The following is an 18,190-nucleotide window of genomic DNA, read 5'->3' on the forward strand; positions in this document are numbered from 1 at the left end:
ACACTCGAGCGTATATAATATATTGAAATTGCATTTCGGGATATCGGGATATTGATGACGTGTTGTTTGTAGTGAAGGAAAATCTTCGTAAAGCACACGTGCAGTTTACCAAACCAGAACCACACTCATTAAAATTATTAAATGGAAAGCTGTTGTTCGCACTACAGCCGCGTATTACTCGTATATATATCATCTACGCAATCATTAAATTTATATTTCAGTTTTAATTTCCGTTGGTTTATATACCGTGTTTAAATGTAAATCGCAGGTTCAAGCAACAGAAAATAAATAAAAATATACATTAATTCGATACTTTATGTATAAAATCTGTACGCTTTTGTTTTATTATTTCCGTTATATTCCTTGGACGTATAGTGAACTAAAAAATAAAATTGCGTTCTTTAGATATTAAAAATAACCCGTAATTTACATTGAATAATTAAATATAAAATCTATTTATCCATATTTTGTCGTCTTACCGCATTATTATTGTACTAAAAAAAGCGAGGAGAGAAAGTTGGCAATGTTTGCATTAATAAATGTACGATCCAGATGAACTTTTTTCGATCTGAACGCACTTATATTAACCACCACACTATTACAAAGTATGTATGTTAATTGAAAATCGTATAGTTAAAAAATAAAACAATAAATTAAAAATGTTTATAAAATATGATGTATTATCAGCTTCTTCTTTAGAATGTATGTCGAGTGCCATTGAGTAGCAATTTTAATGAACGTTTTAAATTTTAATTCAATGATAAATTATTGTATATAATAAAAAATTATTCTAAGCAATAATGGTCTAAATTTGGTATCGTAATTTACAATTATTATAAATATAATATTAAAATTGTATCCGTATTTCCCTATATCTCTAAATTATTTTAAAAATAATTGAGAATTTTTAATTTTGACCTACAAAAAACACCAATATTAGATCTAATTGCCTACCATTAACCTTTCTCGATGTTGATGATCAAAACGTTTTTTTCTATTAGAAAAAAATTAAATAAAAAACATATGTACATCATTGTTAAATCAATACATTCTTTTTTTTTCTAAGAATCTAAAATAAAATATCTACTCAAATTAAAAAAAGGTTTGTAAATAAATTTTTCTAATAATTTTGTTTGACAGTGGAATTAATACTAACAAAATAAATACCGTTCTCCTAAACTAGGTACTTAAATAATATGTGATTATGCATCAATAAATTGTATGACATAATATGATGTGTAATATAGTCCTCTATAGCTATTTTAACACTTGTGGTTTTGCAGAGTGGCGTTTGGGACTGGTCATATGCAAACTTGTGCCGTACTTTCAAGGGGTGTCTGTGAACGCATCAATAAACACGTTGATGGCCATCTCCGTGGAAAGATGTTTGTCCATTTGTTACCCTATGAATCCTGTGGGCAAAGGCGTCTGTAAACGGGTCGTGGCCATCATATGGATCATTTCGCTCACAATCACCATGCCATGGGCCATATACTTCGATCTACAGCCCATGGAGGAAGGCAGCGATAATCAGGTGACAATTTAACAAAAATTGTTTTTGTAAATTTAACAAATGTGTCATATGTTTAAAGCATAATATAGTAATAAAATAAAAAAAACACTAAATATTTCACAATCTAATTGACGCTCATCCTTATAAATATTATATAAACGAGGGGTTATAAAAAGCAAAAAACTTGGTAAATTTTCATTACAACACTTATTTTTTGCTGGTCGATAATAAAAATTGTACACACGTTTCAAAAATATCCATAAACGTATATTTTTATAGCGTTAGTGAGAATGATATCATGATAATAATTATTACTTTTTATCGACTTGCGAATTATTCGTCTGTATAATATCTACTAAACACAGCTCATATATTTTTATTACTATATATTAGTGACACCTATTTGTAAGCGTACACTAGTATAATACTGTTAGCATGGGTGATTATTAAAACCTTAATACATACAACCACGACAGACGACGGTTAGAATACGTATCATATTTACCGCTACATTAATATTTTGAAATATTATATGATATTATACAACCACTCTCCGCATCCAACAGCGGAACATCCAGAAATTCTTTTGTTGTGGTCGAGGCATTGAACTGGCCGGTGCAGCTGTTATACATCTCGTCCCCATACTTTACGTTCATAATCTTACGGACTTATTTCCACAGCCTCACGAATACGTATTCTATTTGTTATGATTCATTTGATACCAGACGGGTATAAATAGCTAGAAAGTAAAGACTTTAATTTACGGAACGTGTCGTGCTTGTTATTAATTATAAGACAGTACAAACTACAATAATAATAATATAATGCAAGCAAAAATTAAGCATTAAACGAAAAAAAAATATGAATATGCTTTAAAAATAATAAAAATTTAAATACTAACGTGCAACTAGTTTACAATAGGAATGAAACGAATTTTAATAATTACAAGAATAAAAACCTCAATATTTTTTTATAAATTGAAAATTTAATAGATACATTTTGTATATTATTATAATATCGATAACGTAAATTTTAATAATTCCCAATATTCCCAAGTAGTTTTTATTTCATAAAATCCATTAGGTAAGCAGAAGTTTGTCTTGAAATATATATTTTCCGTTTGTCTAAAAATTGTCCTCGGCTCAGAATCATTTTTGGAATGTAATGATTTATCACAGCTTTCAAATAAAGCCATCCGTTCTGGTAGGACCATTTGACTGCAATAGCAGCACTTTTCAGGTTAAATAATTTATAGCTGCAAAACAAAATTACCAATAAATTCTAGTCTTTTATAATTTTTTGGAATATCGTCAATGATATATTTTGAGTTTCAAGATTCGTGTATAACGAACTATTATTATTATTGCATTATAAGCTCACCACAATCTAATCCTAATTCCTTATAAAAAACATATTTTGTATTTTTTTTTTTTTTTTTTGATATAGAATTGTGTACAATGTAAAAAGAATATAAATAATTTATATTCAAAAAATTAATATATTTATTAATTTTTAAACAACACGAATAGCTATATTCGATCATCCAGCACTTAATCATAAATTAATATTAATTTTTTTTAATAACTAAATTATAAACTTATTTACCTATTGTATCATTATATACATATATTTTAAATATTCTAATTTTCATCGTTTTAACAAGAAAATAAAAAATAATAATAATATTTAATATCATAATCACACTAAAAACTAAATATATTAATTTTAATATAGGTATTAGATTTTAATATATATATATATATATATTATATTTGTTTAATGACTTTGGAGATAAATTTAACATTTTCAACATTTTTCTTGAAAATAATAATGCATAATAATATTAGCCTATATACAAACTATTTTTTGATTATTGAACTATAGTTTCAGTACTTACATAAAGTTTATTAATAATCGACGTAATTACACTTGAAGTTTGATTTCATTTAATGTTTTTCAAGTGATTTGAGTTATTTGAAATGCGCACCACAACATATATGTACAGATTTAATGAGAAATTTATCAATATTCAGGAGCCACGTTATTTTGCATCGATTTGCATAACCTCCGACGATCTGCAAAAAAAAAGTAATTAAGTCAAGTAAACGTTTGCCGGTCGATATTATAGAAAGTAACTATACAAATAATGATTTATAGTTAAATTTATAATATTTACTGCGGCTTAAAAGTAACGATAATTGTAGTATACGAGAAGAAAAGATACGTTTCCGCTATTAAAAAGAGGTCATAATATATTAATGTCGGACAAGAGAATAAATAATAAAACGTTCTTAATTACATATACGTTGGTAGAATTTCGTCGATTGCGTGTTTCACGTTTGACGTTCGTGTTTCTGCCGTTTCTGGTCGTTGCCGACTTTCAAATATACAAACCACCTTAAGATGTATATAATATTTATAGTATTTATTTTAATTATTGAAAATTACGAAAATTACTTTTATTTTGGTTATCAAAACCCTCAAAACTATAGGGCTATACTATAGCTAAACTATACTATATTTAATACTTAAACAATAAAATTGTTTACCATAATTATACATATCAACTAAGTACAAGATATAAAAATAACTTGAAATCGACTATTCGAAATAATAAAGTTTATTTTCTAGTTCTAACTATAGTTTTATGTAAATATTATAGGCGGTATATTATTATTGTTCTTACTCGATTGTATATTGCAGTGATTTTCATGCTCTAAACAGTCTAAACAGACTAAATCTTATAACCAAACTCAACCAATGTTTTTATTATTATTATATTTTAAATAAAGTGTCACATAGTATACCATTATAATAATATTTTGTGTAGCAATGTATTAAATTTATACTTAGATTAACCGTAATTTGAAGTATAATATAAAGGACAGAATTTCTACAATATTAGCGGGTGACTACAGAGTTTCAATATAGCGTTGTATAATATTAGAATTTCCTAATATTATCAATATAAGATATTATATTTTTGCAGTATTATGCAATATGTTACTTAATTTATTATGCACATTATACTATTTACCATCAAGTAACCATCCGGTTATATAATATTAATTTTTCTTCGATCCCATTAGGAATAGTTTAACTGCAACTACATCAGTATATACACTTAGTAATCTATAGATCAAAATAAAAAGTAAATAGAAAATTAGATAAAAATTCTATACCAATTTAATATTGTTTTGCATACAAATATACAAATATTTTGAATAAAATAAATAAAAATTATTTCTTGACTAAGAAGAAGTGTCACCAAGTAATTGATCCCTTAAAATGGTTTTAGCACGGTAAAAATTTACAAAGACAGTATTAACAATGGCATAACCAAATTTTAACCATGTACATAGAAACATTTTTGTATGCTGTATTATGTTTTTATTATTTGATAATTTGAAGATTATAAAAATTACTGATTCGTACAGATTCACTTTTTATTTTATTTGTTTATTAAAAATTATTCAATATTGATAAAAAAAAAAAACACGAACAGATAAAGTTATTTTTTTATGTAAGGTGGAAATTTAGTAAATATTCTGTAAAAAATGTACTAAAAAGTTTATCTTATACGAAATTGTTTTTCTAAATAATATATCAATATTAAATAAAGGTAATTTTTAACATGGGACCTCTTTTAAAATACTTTCTTTGAATTATTATTCAAATACATTTTGAAATTAAACGAATAAATTCTTATCAAAATGTAGTTAGAATTGCCTATATTAAGCACCTTAAATGGCGGATGTGTGGCGCGTCCTTATCAATAGTGTTTAGTAGGTAATCAAATATAATTTTATAGTATGTACCTAGACGTTTACAGTATGCAATTAAAAGGAAAATTAGGCTAAACATGTATTTGCAACTAAATGGTTAAATATTATTAACATTTGAACGTTGAATAAATTATTATTTTAATATTTATGGATTGAGTCCCGAGATGAAATAATAGTCTAAAATTTACGCATAATTGTAAGGAATACGTAAAAAAAACGAAAATCGATCAAAATCAAACCGGCAGATTTTACGATTATCCTGCACAAAAAAAAAGGCATTTAAAGCTTTATATATTAGTATGCTATCCTGTTTGTTAAGAGAACGTCACACTGTCTTTTATTGTCTCAGTCTTACAGAAACGCAAAACTTATCATATTGTACGTTCACAAATATTTAAAATTTTACTCTGTTATTTTTAAAACTCGAGTAAATTGACTGTTTATTAAATGTGAAGGTAAGATTATTATCAAGGTGGGAGGTTTTTAATTAGATTAATATTTGATTACATTTTAATATTACGAAATAATAAATCATAACTATTTTAAAACTTTAAAATATATAAACGTTATAATTCGCTTTAGAATTAAAATATAAAAAAAAAAAAAACAGAGATGATAGTATCTTATATAGAAATCGTATGAAATTTTTTTATAACAGTATAGTAAATAGGACTATTGCGAACGTGAAATTTGCTATATGTCGTAACGCGTTTGTAATAACGTGGAAACAACACACAACAAACGGTGTTTAGCGTCCCGTCGACCGTTATAATAATATTAAGTCATGACTCGCGTGCTCGACTTCGGTAAGGCTTATTTCGCCGCTCCTCGCCACACGATTTGCGCCCACCCGCGATTCCGGAGCAATAATAACATATATATTATACATTAATTATAACAATAATAATAACATGGCGGTATCGCGTGTGTTGCAGATCTGCCTGGAATCGTGGCCGACCGTGGAGAGCGGCAACCTGTACTTCGTGTTGGCCAACCTGGTGCTGTGCTACATGCTGCCGCTGACGGTGATCGCGGTGTGCTACATGTTCATCTGGCAAAAGGTGAGCCGGCGCAAGGTGCCCGGCGAGCCCATGCACAACGGCGCCAACATGGTGCAGCGGTCCAAGATGAAGGTGATCACCATGATCATGTACGTGGTGGTGCTGTTCGCGGTGTCGTGGCTGCCGCTGTACGTGGCGTTCTCGCTGATCAAGTTCTGGCCGCTGCCGCCGGCCGTCGAGAGCTACACGGTCGCCTCGCTGCCGGTCGCGCAGTGGCTGGGCGCCGCCAACTCGTCCATCAACCCGCTGCTCTACGCCATCTTCAACCACCGGTTCCGGGACGGTTACCGGGCCCTGTTGTCCGGCAAGATATGTCAAGCGTTCGACTACAGCAACTCGGTGAGGTATCTGCGCGGCGGCCGGGCCGGTACCGCGGCCGCGTTCAAGCGCAACAACAACAACAACAACAACTACGACAACGGTGGCCGCGACCGAAACCGCAAGACCATCGGCGCCATATACGTGCACGCCGCGCGCAACGACGACCGGCGGGCTCAGCTGCACAAGCAGCAGCAGCAGCAGCGACCGGTCCAGCAACTGCAGCCGCCGCCGCCGCCGCCGGGTCGTCTACTGGCCAAGTCGTCGTCGGTCAGGGAAACGCATCACGTCGCCGAAGGGTCGACAGGTGGTTCCGTGGTGCAGTTCTGTCCGACAAACGGCGAAAACTCGTTCGTGTGACCGGACACCCACGCGCAGCCGTCGCGTGCTGAGATTCGAGACGAGAAGACGACGACCTTTGCAGTGCAGCCTATATGCAGATGTACATAATACATAGGACTCGTAGACTGTACAACATACCGCCGATAACTAAACAATTATTATATATTGATTTGTCTATGATATTTTAATTGCGGACGTTTGGCAACGGGGTCGGAACAATTGTTTTTTTTTTTTCACAAAATCAACGTTCACGTAATCGTTGTCCAAACTTGCGCACAAAAATGAAAACGCTATATAGATGTTTAATAATCAATCGGTACATGTATGCACCGAAAGTATAATAATAATAATAATAATAATAATTAAATAATGAAACAGTCAGACGCACACAATATTATATTGCTATAATGTGTATTTAACGCGCGAAATAAAAAAAACGAATGGATAGAGTGACCGGAGAAAATGAGAAACATTGAGGTTTTAGAACTTTTCGAGGCGAGCACCCGAGTTTTTCGCAGCGCCTAATCCGCCGTTTTTCGAACAAGCCTCGGCATTTACCAACGCATAATTATTAGAATTATCCCATTTCTAATAATACGGTTTGTTTTATCGGTTTTCAACCTCTAATTAATTAATTATTTTTTTTTTATGCAATAATTTAGCGTTTTGATATAGGTATACCTATAGATAAGTTTTCTACGAAATTATATAATTTTTAGTATTTTTTGTTCATCCATAAAGTCGTGCAGAAAACAGATTAACTCAAATTATTATTTCTTTCTGAACTTCACCCGTTTAAAATTATTCACCAGCTGACTCGGTTTTATCATCAATACGGCCAAAAGTGTATACTTATATTGATATTACATTATACGATATACGTATTTCCAGTACTCTGAATAAAATAAAAGTATTGCATGTAAGCGCCGTTTAAGAAATATATTTCTCGGTAATATTATTCCTACTCTTTAGGTGTAACGGCTACAATAGATTGATTACAAAGGTACCCCCATTTATGTACATTCGTTTTTCGTGATATTTTTTAAAGGAGACGAAAGGTACCTAATATTATTGTAATTTTGATTTCCTCATTCGAATTAGATCGGATCTCATAAGTCTATGTTATACATTTATCATATTCGCGCAGAATGTTGTTCGCAGTATATTATATTAGTTTACAAACTTCATCAGTTAGGAATTTCTCGGCTCCGGAAACGGCTTCGGCGTAATATATTATTATTATTATTATTATCATTATACATATTACAACGGCGCGCCATAGTCCTGAAATAGAATTAGAACGGACATTCCCAACACTAATTTCGACGCGCGAGATCTCGACCAAATCTGAATAAATTTCATATGAAAGGTTCTCAATCATATCGCGGTAAAACCTACCTATATAATAATATAATATAATACGTCTTTTGGGCTGCCGGCTGCAATGACTTATCTCGATTATCATTATTTTATAATATATTGATAGGTAGGTACTATATGCAGATATTATTATGCTGCGTGTTCGCCGTTATTAATTTCCGTATTATACGATTTATTTTATAGTTTTATACGTGATGCAATCGAGCACTGACAATGTGATTGTTGAATTGCTCCAAATATAAAATAAAAAGATAAAAATAATTAATGTTTAAAATTCGTCGTAACTCGCAACAACTGTATGCGGTGTTAACGGCGATAACGATGACGACAAGCAATACAAGAGAAAAACACTTTATACATCATATTTATATACGTTTGTCTTGGAACTTAACCACGACGTTATATTTTAATGTTATGTCCGGTAATTTGTAAAAAAAAAAAAATGCACAGTGACGGTCCAAATGAAAATCCGAGCTGTTGTGCAGTAACTTACACCATAAATATTATATTGAATAAATAAACATAATATATATATATTTATATACGATATCATTAAAATATGTATCCCACTGCCTTCGTAGTATTTATTTATTGTTAAATAATATGTTATTATTATGCATTAGTGTTATTTCGTTTTTTATTATATTATATCAAAACATGTATAAAAACTATACGTTCCCGCTCAAAAATGTATATTCGTATAAATGGTTGAAAACTCAGCCTCGAGATCTCATTACGAACACGTATAACGCACAACAAAAACAACAATGATAATAATAATTAATATTTTAAGTAAGTTGTAACTTATAAAATTATAATGAATTATTTTGTACATGCCGATAGTATAGTACCTACCATAAAAATAGTGGTCCTATCACGCGCGTTTCGACATCGCTCCAGTGGGATACGATCATAATAATATTATTATTGTTATAGTTATTGTTTTTACCTATATTATTATTAGATTTTATTGTTTCATATTATTATCATTAATGTTGACGATGGATTTGTTAATCGTATCCTAGCGATAGAAATCGTAGTTATTATCATCACGACAAACGTGTGATCCGTAATAATATTAGTGTACGATTTAAATTACAAAATCACGCGAGTGTTAATAATAGAAACAGCAATATATTAGACAATAATAATAATAAAAAAGTGTATTGTTAATATTATTTTATACGTAATAATTAAATTATATTATATTAGTTGAACTTACTGCTTATATTATACGCGAGACGCCGCCTTCAGAAGCACATATTTGTATTGTATAAAGATATATATTCATATAGGTAATACGATATTATTGTGTATATAATAAATTATATCAAATAACAATATTATAACATATAATATATAATATTATATATTTATATAAATTATATAGTTGGTATTGCACACGTGGACGTGTGACTGTGTGAGTATTACACATGTCTATAATATAATATATTTTTAATGGATAAAACGATATAAAATTTGTAGTGTCAATAGACATACTTGAAAGTACGTTATTATTATTATTATTATTATTATTATTTTTTAATTATTAAGGCCAGAATTTAAATTTCCTACTTAAAAACGACCTAATTATTAATAGATTATCATAGAAAATCAATTTAATGCAACGTTACTTTTAAAATTACAAAATTATGATGAAAAAATCGGAAATGCAACAGTGTTGTTTTTCTTTTTATTGATGATGATCATCATCGTAGGCTGTATAATTCACTCTAAAAGTATAAAAATACAAATCTAAGATTATGTTAAATTCAATGTTCAATTATCTATTGTAATACTTACTTACCTATACTTAGCTACTAAAATTCCATTAAAATTAACAAAATGGCTTGACAGAAAAACTTGTAAAATGTATAAATATTCACTCAAAATTACTCTAAAATATTTTAAAAATACCAAATGAAAGTTTCATTTTTAAAATATCTGTTTTGAATAAAATTATGTGTTTACATTTTTCTAGAGTAATGTATTTAAAATCAAGACTAATAATAATATTATTTATATGAATATGAAATTTTATTTTAAGATATTCGATCCACGTCATCGAGAAAACAAAGAAATTTATTTAATAATAAGCATTCATTATTTCAAAAAAATTTTAAGATTTCAAGAATATTTTTTTTTTACATTATTTAGAGTTTTTATAAAACAGAATTTTCAACAGAATAAAACAATATAATTTATACTCAGTGCAAGTACCAAATCTTACTTACATAATAATTTTCTAATAACGTATATTCGCATCTGTTGCAACCTTACGGTTATAAACTGTAATCATAATATTATAAATACTCGTACATTGAATTATTAATTTTAGGAGAATCTTATTAGTAAATTTATAGAAAAAAAATGGTATAAATATTATTGGCTACATTTTTTTTTATCCTGTTCAACTTACTAGGAAATTTACGATTTTCCGCTCAAAAATTCGCCTTGACCCTATTATATATTTTGTGACATTTTTTTTTTCTAACTTGATTTTCGTTTTGAATCGTTTTTTCGGTTTTGTTAGTGAAACGCCGACATACATCGTTCATACCATAATAACACAATAAAAATAATAATAATAATAACAATAATAATATGTGTTCAGCGCGTAAATCGTCTCCGTTTCAGTCGTCTAATTCTATCTAGAACGACAATATAATATGCGGTTTTCTTGCATTATGCGTATATAATACACATACAAATGACGAAGATCTATACCGTCTTTCTCCCGTTAATCTACATATTTATACACATACACAATAATATTATAATATAAGTAGAACGTTTGTCCGAAGGCTGTGTAGATGTAACGAAACGATAATATAATAACATCATTATATTATTATTATAATATATATTATGCGTATAATAATATTCTTATTACGCGTGTTTTATATGATATTATGTTATTGGACAATAAAGTTTAAGTTTATATTGTGTATACGACAGCCGTCTGCAGTGTATCGTGTTATTATTATTATTATTCGTCGCCCATCGTGTACCCTTTTATTTTTCCACTTCCACCTCCTTCCTATGCTTATAATGTTTCATGTCTACAGCGTACGACGTCTCAATACAAAGATAATATTATAATTTCCATAAGTACAACAACAGCCATAAAATAGTATGTTTTATAATCAAAACGATTATAAATCAATCGCCCCGATCATATACAACACAGTGATCCACTAAGTACGCTCACCCCAATTTATTTATTTAATAATACATTTATTCAAATTTTAATTTTTGGAATTTTTAAATATATTATACTTAAGGCTATATTTTCAAATTTTTAAGATTCTTTGTACTTCCTAAGCGGTGTCATGGTGCGATAAAAACTTATGTCATTCAAATGAGAACACCCATTTTTAGTATAAATATTTTAATGGATAATTATTGTTTTAAACATTTGAATTTACCTAATTCAAAATTTGAACGAATAGTTTCTCTGTATGGTAGAAAAAGATAAAGCGGGTGAATGTGTTCGGTTAATCACTCTGCATTATGTATTGTGTGTATAATACAGTGACGACGATGCATAGAAGATAAAAATAATATGTTCTCCAAAGCGACCAGATTTCCGGCGGACAGTGGTCGGTGTGAGTTTGTGTCGCCGGCCTGGTATTACAACGACAGCATAATCCGAGATCGAAACTTCTACAGACGTGAGTAAAAAGTATACAATCTGATCGTTACCTACCTCGATGATAATAATTATTATAGTTGTAATAATATACCCATGTCACGTAGTTAATTATATACATATAGGTCAGAAGTACTCTGTATGATGGGTTTAATTAATAAACGCGAAAGGACGTGGTTGAATTTTAAAAACCAATTAAACGAGTAAGTTGAAAAGCTACAATAATAGCATTGGGATTACGTTTTAGAATCTATATTTGTCGGTCGGGTTTGGAGTTAATCTTTAGAAAATAAATACGCCAACTTACTCGAGTAAATAAGTGGGGTAGGTATCTGCAGGTGTGGTTCTGTACTGCACGATTTTACTTAGTGGAGATAGCGTGATAAATTTGTTAAAGTTGTCGACATAAGTTACCTAGTAAAAGTAATCCATCTTATTAATTGGCGGTTCTGTATTCAAAATTAACTTGGATTTGGCTTATTAGTATACCGTTAACTACCTAGCCTCGACTCCGACATCAACAGAAAGTTATGTAATAAAAGCACTGTACAACTAGGTATATAATACAATAACTAAAATAGTGGTAAATTTATTTTTTAAATATAAATTCAGCATAATAAGTCATGAACATAATTATATGTTATATGTCTAATTAATATGAATTATATTAAATAAATAGAATTAATGTCGAATTAAATAACAATAGGAAGTAATAAATACAGTAACTCTGCGATTCATTTTACCAATTCGAGAACATCATTAATTATATCGTTTCTATGAATAAAACTACAATAAATATTTTAATTTATTCTGCAATACTGCTTTATCACTGTGTCTAAAGTGAATTTAAACACATTGGTGAAATCTAAATTTTCTATTCGTTTTGTTAAATTGTATAAAAATCGAATAATAATAATAATAGATAAATAATTATTACATCACACGAAATAAACTAGTGAAATTGTTTTAAAATTTGACCAGTTAGTCGATATTTTGCAAACGTTATTATTTTGTTAACCTTTTTAATTTAAATTGTTTATACAAAAACGATTAACACAGTTTTATGTGTAAACTTGTGTTTTTATTACAAATCTAAGAAAATTAACAAGTTTATAAACAGTATTACATTTATATATTTTTATAAAAGAAACTAATGAAAAATCCAACTACCATTATTTTATATATCGAATTCAAAAAATAATGTAATGTACATAGCATTCTGTCTGGAAAATAAACAGTGTATTTAATATTAAGAAATACCGGTTAATAGCTGATAATTAATTTTCCGCGATAATATATTAATATATTATTATGTACTTACGGTTAATGAACCTACCAATTTCGCATAATTTCGTACCAGCAATTTCAGTACTGTCTACTACTTTAGTATAAATATATACATATATATTTGTCTTATAGGCGATGCAATTATGTTAACTTTGAACGTTTGAACTGATCTGTAGAAATAATCTTTAATTTTAATACACACACACACACACACACACACACACACACACACACACACACACACACACACACACACATAATTTTATAAATCGATCGCTATTAACTTTTAAGAAAAAATAAATACCGTAATCCAAAGGGGTAAATCGATAAAATTCCATTAGGTTCTTGCTGATAAACATAATTAATATTAAATAATAGTATATACATTTATACATAAATGTTAAAAATTATATGCATATTAAAACAGTTCATCATACATCGGGGACCCTGGTGGTCCAAAAAGACACTTGAACTTTGGGTCAGAGTGGTAGTTTTAAAGCTCTTATTCTAGAATAAATCATGATGACGGTCAAACAAAAATAACCGACAACTGGAACAGCTCTTCCAAATTATTATTATTGTTGTATCAGATCTAACAAAGCTATCGTTATTAACATGTGCCACCTACAACTGCAACGCAATAAGATAATATTTTTTTTCCAAACGAATTACGATTATATTTAGTTTTATTGTTCATTTTTTTGTATCTGCCATTTTCTTAGTTAATATATTTATTTTATCTTATTTAAAATGTTACTAAACTCCTAATATTGTCCACTCACGTTTACTTTATTTCACAGAAGAGTATTTACCTGTTTATTATAAATAAATAATACGTACCTCGACTAAATTGAAAAAAGGTGTTAGACTTGTTAGAGGGATTATACATCAACTTAATTCAACCTCTGTAAAATGCAGATACAAAATTATTCACTAGGTAAAATTGCATAAAAGATTGCACATCAATTTTTCTTATAGATATGTAAAAATATTTAAAATACTTACGCAAAATTTGTGTTTACGAGCATTTGAAATTCAAATGTTGATAAAATTTCTCAAAATTATGAACTTTTACAAATCTTTTTGATATTGAAAATATATAAAATTGATAATATGATATTATAACAATGATATTTCCAAAAGCAATGTTTTCGAAAAAAAATATTTCCACCTACTGTATTATTAATAGTAATATTAATTCAACTTTACCATGTAGCATATTATAACATGCTATTAAAATATATGGTATAACATATACTTAGGGATATAAGTTGAAAGTCTCCACTCATAACCACTTTTTTTATATAATAACATATCATTAAATTTAAATTCGACAAATACGTTACAGTAACCCACTCAACACTTACCATACAGCTGAGTGATACATATTTTCCTAACTTTTTTTTTTTTATGTGTTGAATGTTTTGAATTTTTCATTTATTTTTAGTTGTATTAATAATAAATTATGTGTTATTAATATCAATATTAATGGTCAAATGATTGATATTAAATAAAATAAATGAATGAATATTCCTAATTTGAAACAAATCCATGAACTTGATTAATTTTTGGTGTGAGATACTGAGATGTTTTTATAAATAAAATCAATAAATCGAGAGATGTATAAGCAATCGAAATTATCTCTTTCCTATTTGGTTGAGTTTTACATACGCCGCTAAATACAATAGTATACGTATTTTATACACGCAACTGTAATAATATTATTCCGCCAAATACTTGTATTTAGGATACAGAATTGTAATACATGGATTTTAACAACGATTTATACAAAATTGATAAACGAAGTTGATATAGTGATGAAAACATTTACTATTTATGTAACAGAAAATTAAATCCAGATTTTAGACTTATTAATAATACATAAATTATTTGAAAAATTTAAGAGAAGCGATCTATTTATAAATAATTGTGTTAAATGATTTTGAATATATTATTTTGTATTGTTTCCAATTCCATTGGGCTAAGCCAAATTAAACCAAGATATTTTACTATATCTTTGATCATAAAATGTATTTACATAATTAACTATAGACTCGTATACTCTACAATCTATGTTATTTTCTATTTGATCTTTATTATACTAGATGGAAGATATGCATATTTTAACCACCCCTATAGTTGATATTATATATGTTAATATTATTTTTTTATTTACTTAATATTTAGTATTATTAGTTTATAATTAGTACCTACATAGTAATAACTTAAAATACTGTGCTTATTGACACATTGTAACAGGAATGTGTATATTTATATAACTTCTGTTATTACACTTAATTATATCACAAATAATAATATTGCTACAAAATACTTATTTTGGTAATTTATAATAATAGTTTGGAGTTTGTTTCATATAGCCGTATTTTACATTGGCTATACATTAAAAAACAAAAATACGTAATATTCCTAATGATAAATTCAACGTATTATTTTGTTGTATCAAGGTAATTGAAAATATTTTTTTTACAAAATTGTAAGTCGTTAAAAAACAATATATGCATTTTCCTATCATTTTTTTTATATTTTTACTTTATTGTGTAATGAGGTTTTTAATTCCTTTTACTAAAGTAGAATATGATGTGAAGTACTCCGATATATAACAATTTTGGGGAAATAACTCTATGAGTTAAAAGTATTTTAAATTTTTATGCGGGGAGTGAAATTGTTGCAAATATTGCTCTATTCCTCGACGCGTCTCAATTTAAATACTTATAATTTATAAGCTATTAGTCTGAAACTTGATTTTTATAGATCAAAACACTCATATTAGTCGCTTTGAAGTGTGAAAATGAAGTCGACATTGGGTACCTCCACGAAACCTCCGAGTAGCCCGTCGAAGCGCGAATGCCAGAATCTCAAATTCATCAGTATCAGACCAACCACTCCCGTTCCGGAGCTCGAACCGTTGCGACCATCACTACAAAATATAGTATATTAACGGTATAACCATACCATTGAACAAAAAAAAAATGTGTAGTTTATTATTCTCATCAGACCACAAACTACGCTTTTCCGGAACGTTTGGAAGAGCCTTTAAACAAGAAATCAATAGTGAGAACTGCAAAAGAAACCTGTCCAGGACCGAGTTCTTATAATGCTGCACCGTTGATATTAGACTCTGCGACCACATCGAATCTGCAGCAAGAGTTATGTATAGGTATACCACAAAAAAACAACGAACCAAAATCGGAAGTAGGATATTTGGATTTGTCGACTACAAACGAAGTTATAATAGTAATATATTATTAAAATTACGTTATACACGATAATTCAAACACCAGCTAGAATAAAATGGCTACAACTCAGTTAACAGATTATGGGTTTAGAGATATTTTGAATAATTATATAATTACTCAAGTACCACAGAATAAATTGATTATTTTTTTCTTAAAAAATGTTGATTTCGAGTAGTGGGTATTTCACATTAGGTATGTGTTCAGTATTCACTCTACTGTAGACCCATTTTCATCTCGATTCGGAGTATCTTTATTATAATCATGAACTCATTAATCTCATTTACTCTCTCGATAAATTTAAAAGTTCCTTAAAGTTAATCTTATGCAGATATGAAGCTGATATTACACAGGGTAATTCACAAGCGTGATTATTGCCTAACCCTATTTTTCTTCAATAGCTAATTTAAAATCGGATTTTTTTTGAATTTTAATATACGAGTACTTAAAAATACCATGTTTATTTTTTTTTAATTCTAATTAAAGAAAATACAAACTTCTGTTTTTATAACAAGAATCCCTTTTTCTACTTTAAATTATTTTTAGATATTTTTTTTATAAATGTTAATGTATTAAAATTAACATTTTAACAAATATTTTTTGAGTCATTTAATTGTATGTACCTATTAAGGATAATAGATCCACGAGATAGATTACGTGTTTGTGTCAATAGTGATTTGAAAATGTTAGAAATTATTATTTATCAATTTTTTTTTCATTTTTAATAGTTTTCAGTTCAAAATTTTTATAGATCAACAATTAAAATACAATTACACCAAGATAATAGTAATTAATAATTATGTATAGTCATTAGGCTATGTAAATAATAAATATAATATTCATAACTGAATGGAAAAATAATAATACAGAATATGTATATATTAACATTTATATATTTTTTTTAATTAACCAAAAGTAAATATTAGATCGAATATTATTATTATAAATATTATTAATTTATGTTATTGAAAAATCGTTTTTAACGGCTATTAACCTTCGTAGTTCGTATAAACAATTTAATAAGTTAGAAACAGAGTGTTCAAATTCTTAATTAGGTACATCAAAAATATTTAAAAAAAATTATTCATTAAATAATTTTCAATATAATGAGAATTTCTTATTTTAAAAACAGAAGTTTTCTGCAAAATTCTTAGTACCACCCAACGTAGTACAAAATACTGAAATATATATAATATAAATATAAATAATTTGAAAATATGGTTTTGAAGTATATTTAAAAATTCCAAAAATCAGAATTTAATATTAATTATTATTATGAATCCTATCTTCATTAAATCGATTTACGTATAATAATTCGTATATATTAGGTTTAAAATACGTTGGTGTATATTTGTATATTTTCGGTGGAAAAATTGCGTTTGATTGACGTCGATAATAAGTGTATTTTTGGAAGGCCAAACTTAAACATATACTATATTAAGCTAACATAATAATGGGAAAAACTATGATTTTTACTTACATAGAAATCTCTTAATGATAAAAAAAACTCATATTTAAATAAGATAGATAAAAGATATAAAGATGTTTGACATATTATTATTCTTAAATATTCTTATATTATGGCACATCCACCGATT

General features: G+C 28.3%; 1 protein-coding gene and 1 long non-coding RNA gene across 4 annotated transcripts in view; one reads left to right on the forward strand and one right to left on the reverse strand.

Annotated features, from left to right (window-relative positions):
* LOC132917185 (neuropeptide SIFamide receptor-like) overlaps nt 1-11,349 on the forward strand; it is a 50,964-nt gene extending 39,615 nt beyond the window's left edge. For both annotated transcript variants that reach the window (XM_060977800.1, XM_060977801.1), the window contains exons 3-4: nt 1,284-1,534; nt 6,234-11,349. In XM_060977800.1, coding sequence (XP_060833783.1) covers nt 1,284-1,534; nt 6,234-7,037 — 1,055 coding nt within the window. In that variant the 3' untranslated portion in view covers nt 7,038-11,349. The remainder of the gene's footprint in view (nt 1-1,283; nt 1,535-6,233) is intronic.
* Nucleotides 2,477-18,190, reverse strand: part of LOC132917187 (uncharacterized) — a 202,422-nt gene continuing 186,708 nt past the window's right edge. For both annotated transcript variants that reach the window (XR_009660255.1, XR_009660254.1), the window contains exons 4-5: nt 3,411-3,588; nt 2,477-2,768 (exon numbers count right to left, since the gene is read on the reverse strand). This is a non-coding gene — a long non-coding RNA (uncharacterized LOC132917187). The remainder of the gene's footprint in view (nt 2,769-3,410; nt 3,589-18,190) is intronic.

Source organism: Rhopalosiphum padi, chromosome 1 (assembly GCF_020882245.1).
Source record: "Rhopalosiphum padi isolate XX-2018 chromosome 1, ASM2088224v1, whole genome shotgun sequence".
Lineage (NCBI taxonomy): Eukaryota > Metazoa > Arthropoda > Insecta > Hemiptera > Aphididae > Rhopalosiphum > Rhopalosiphum padi.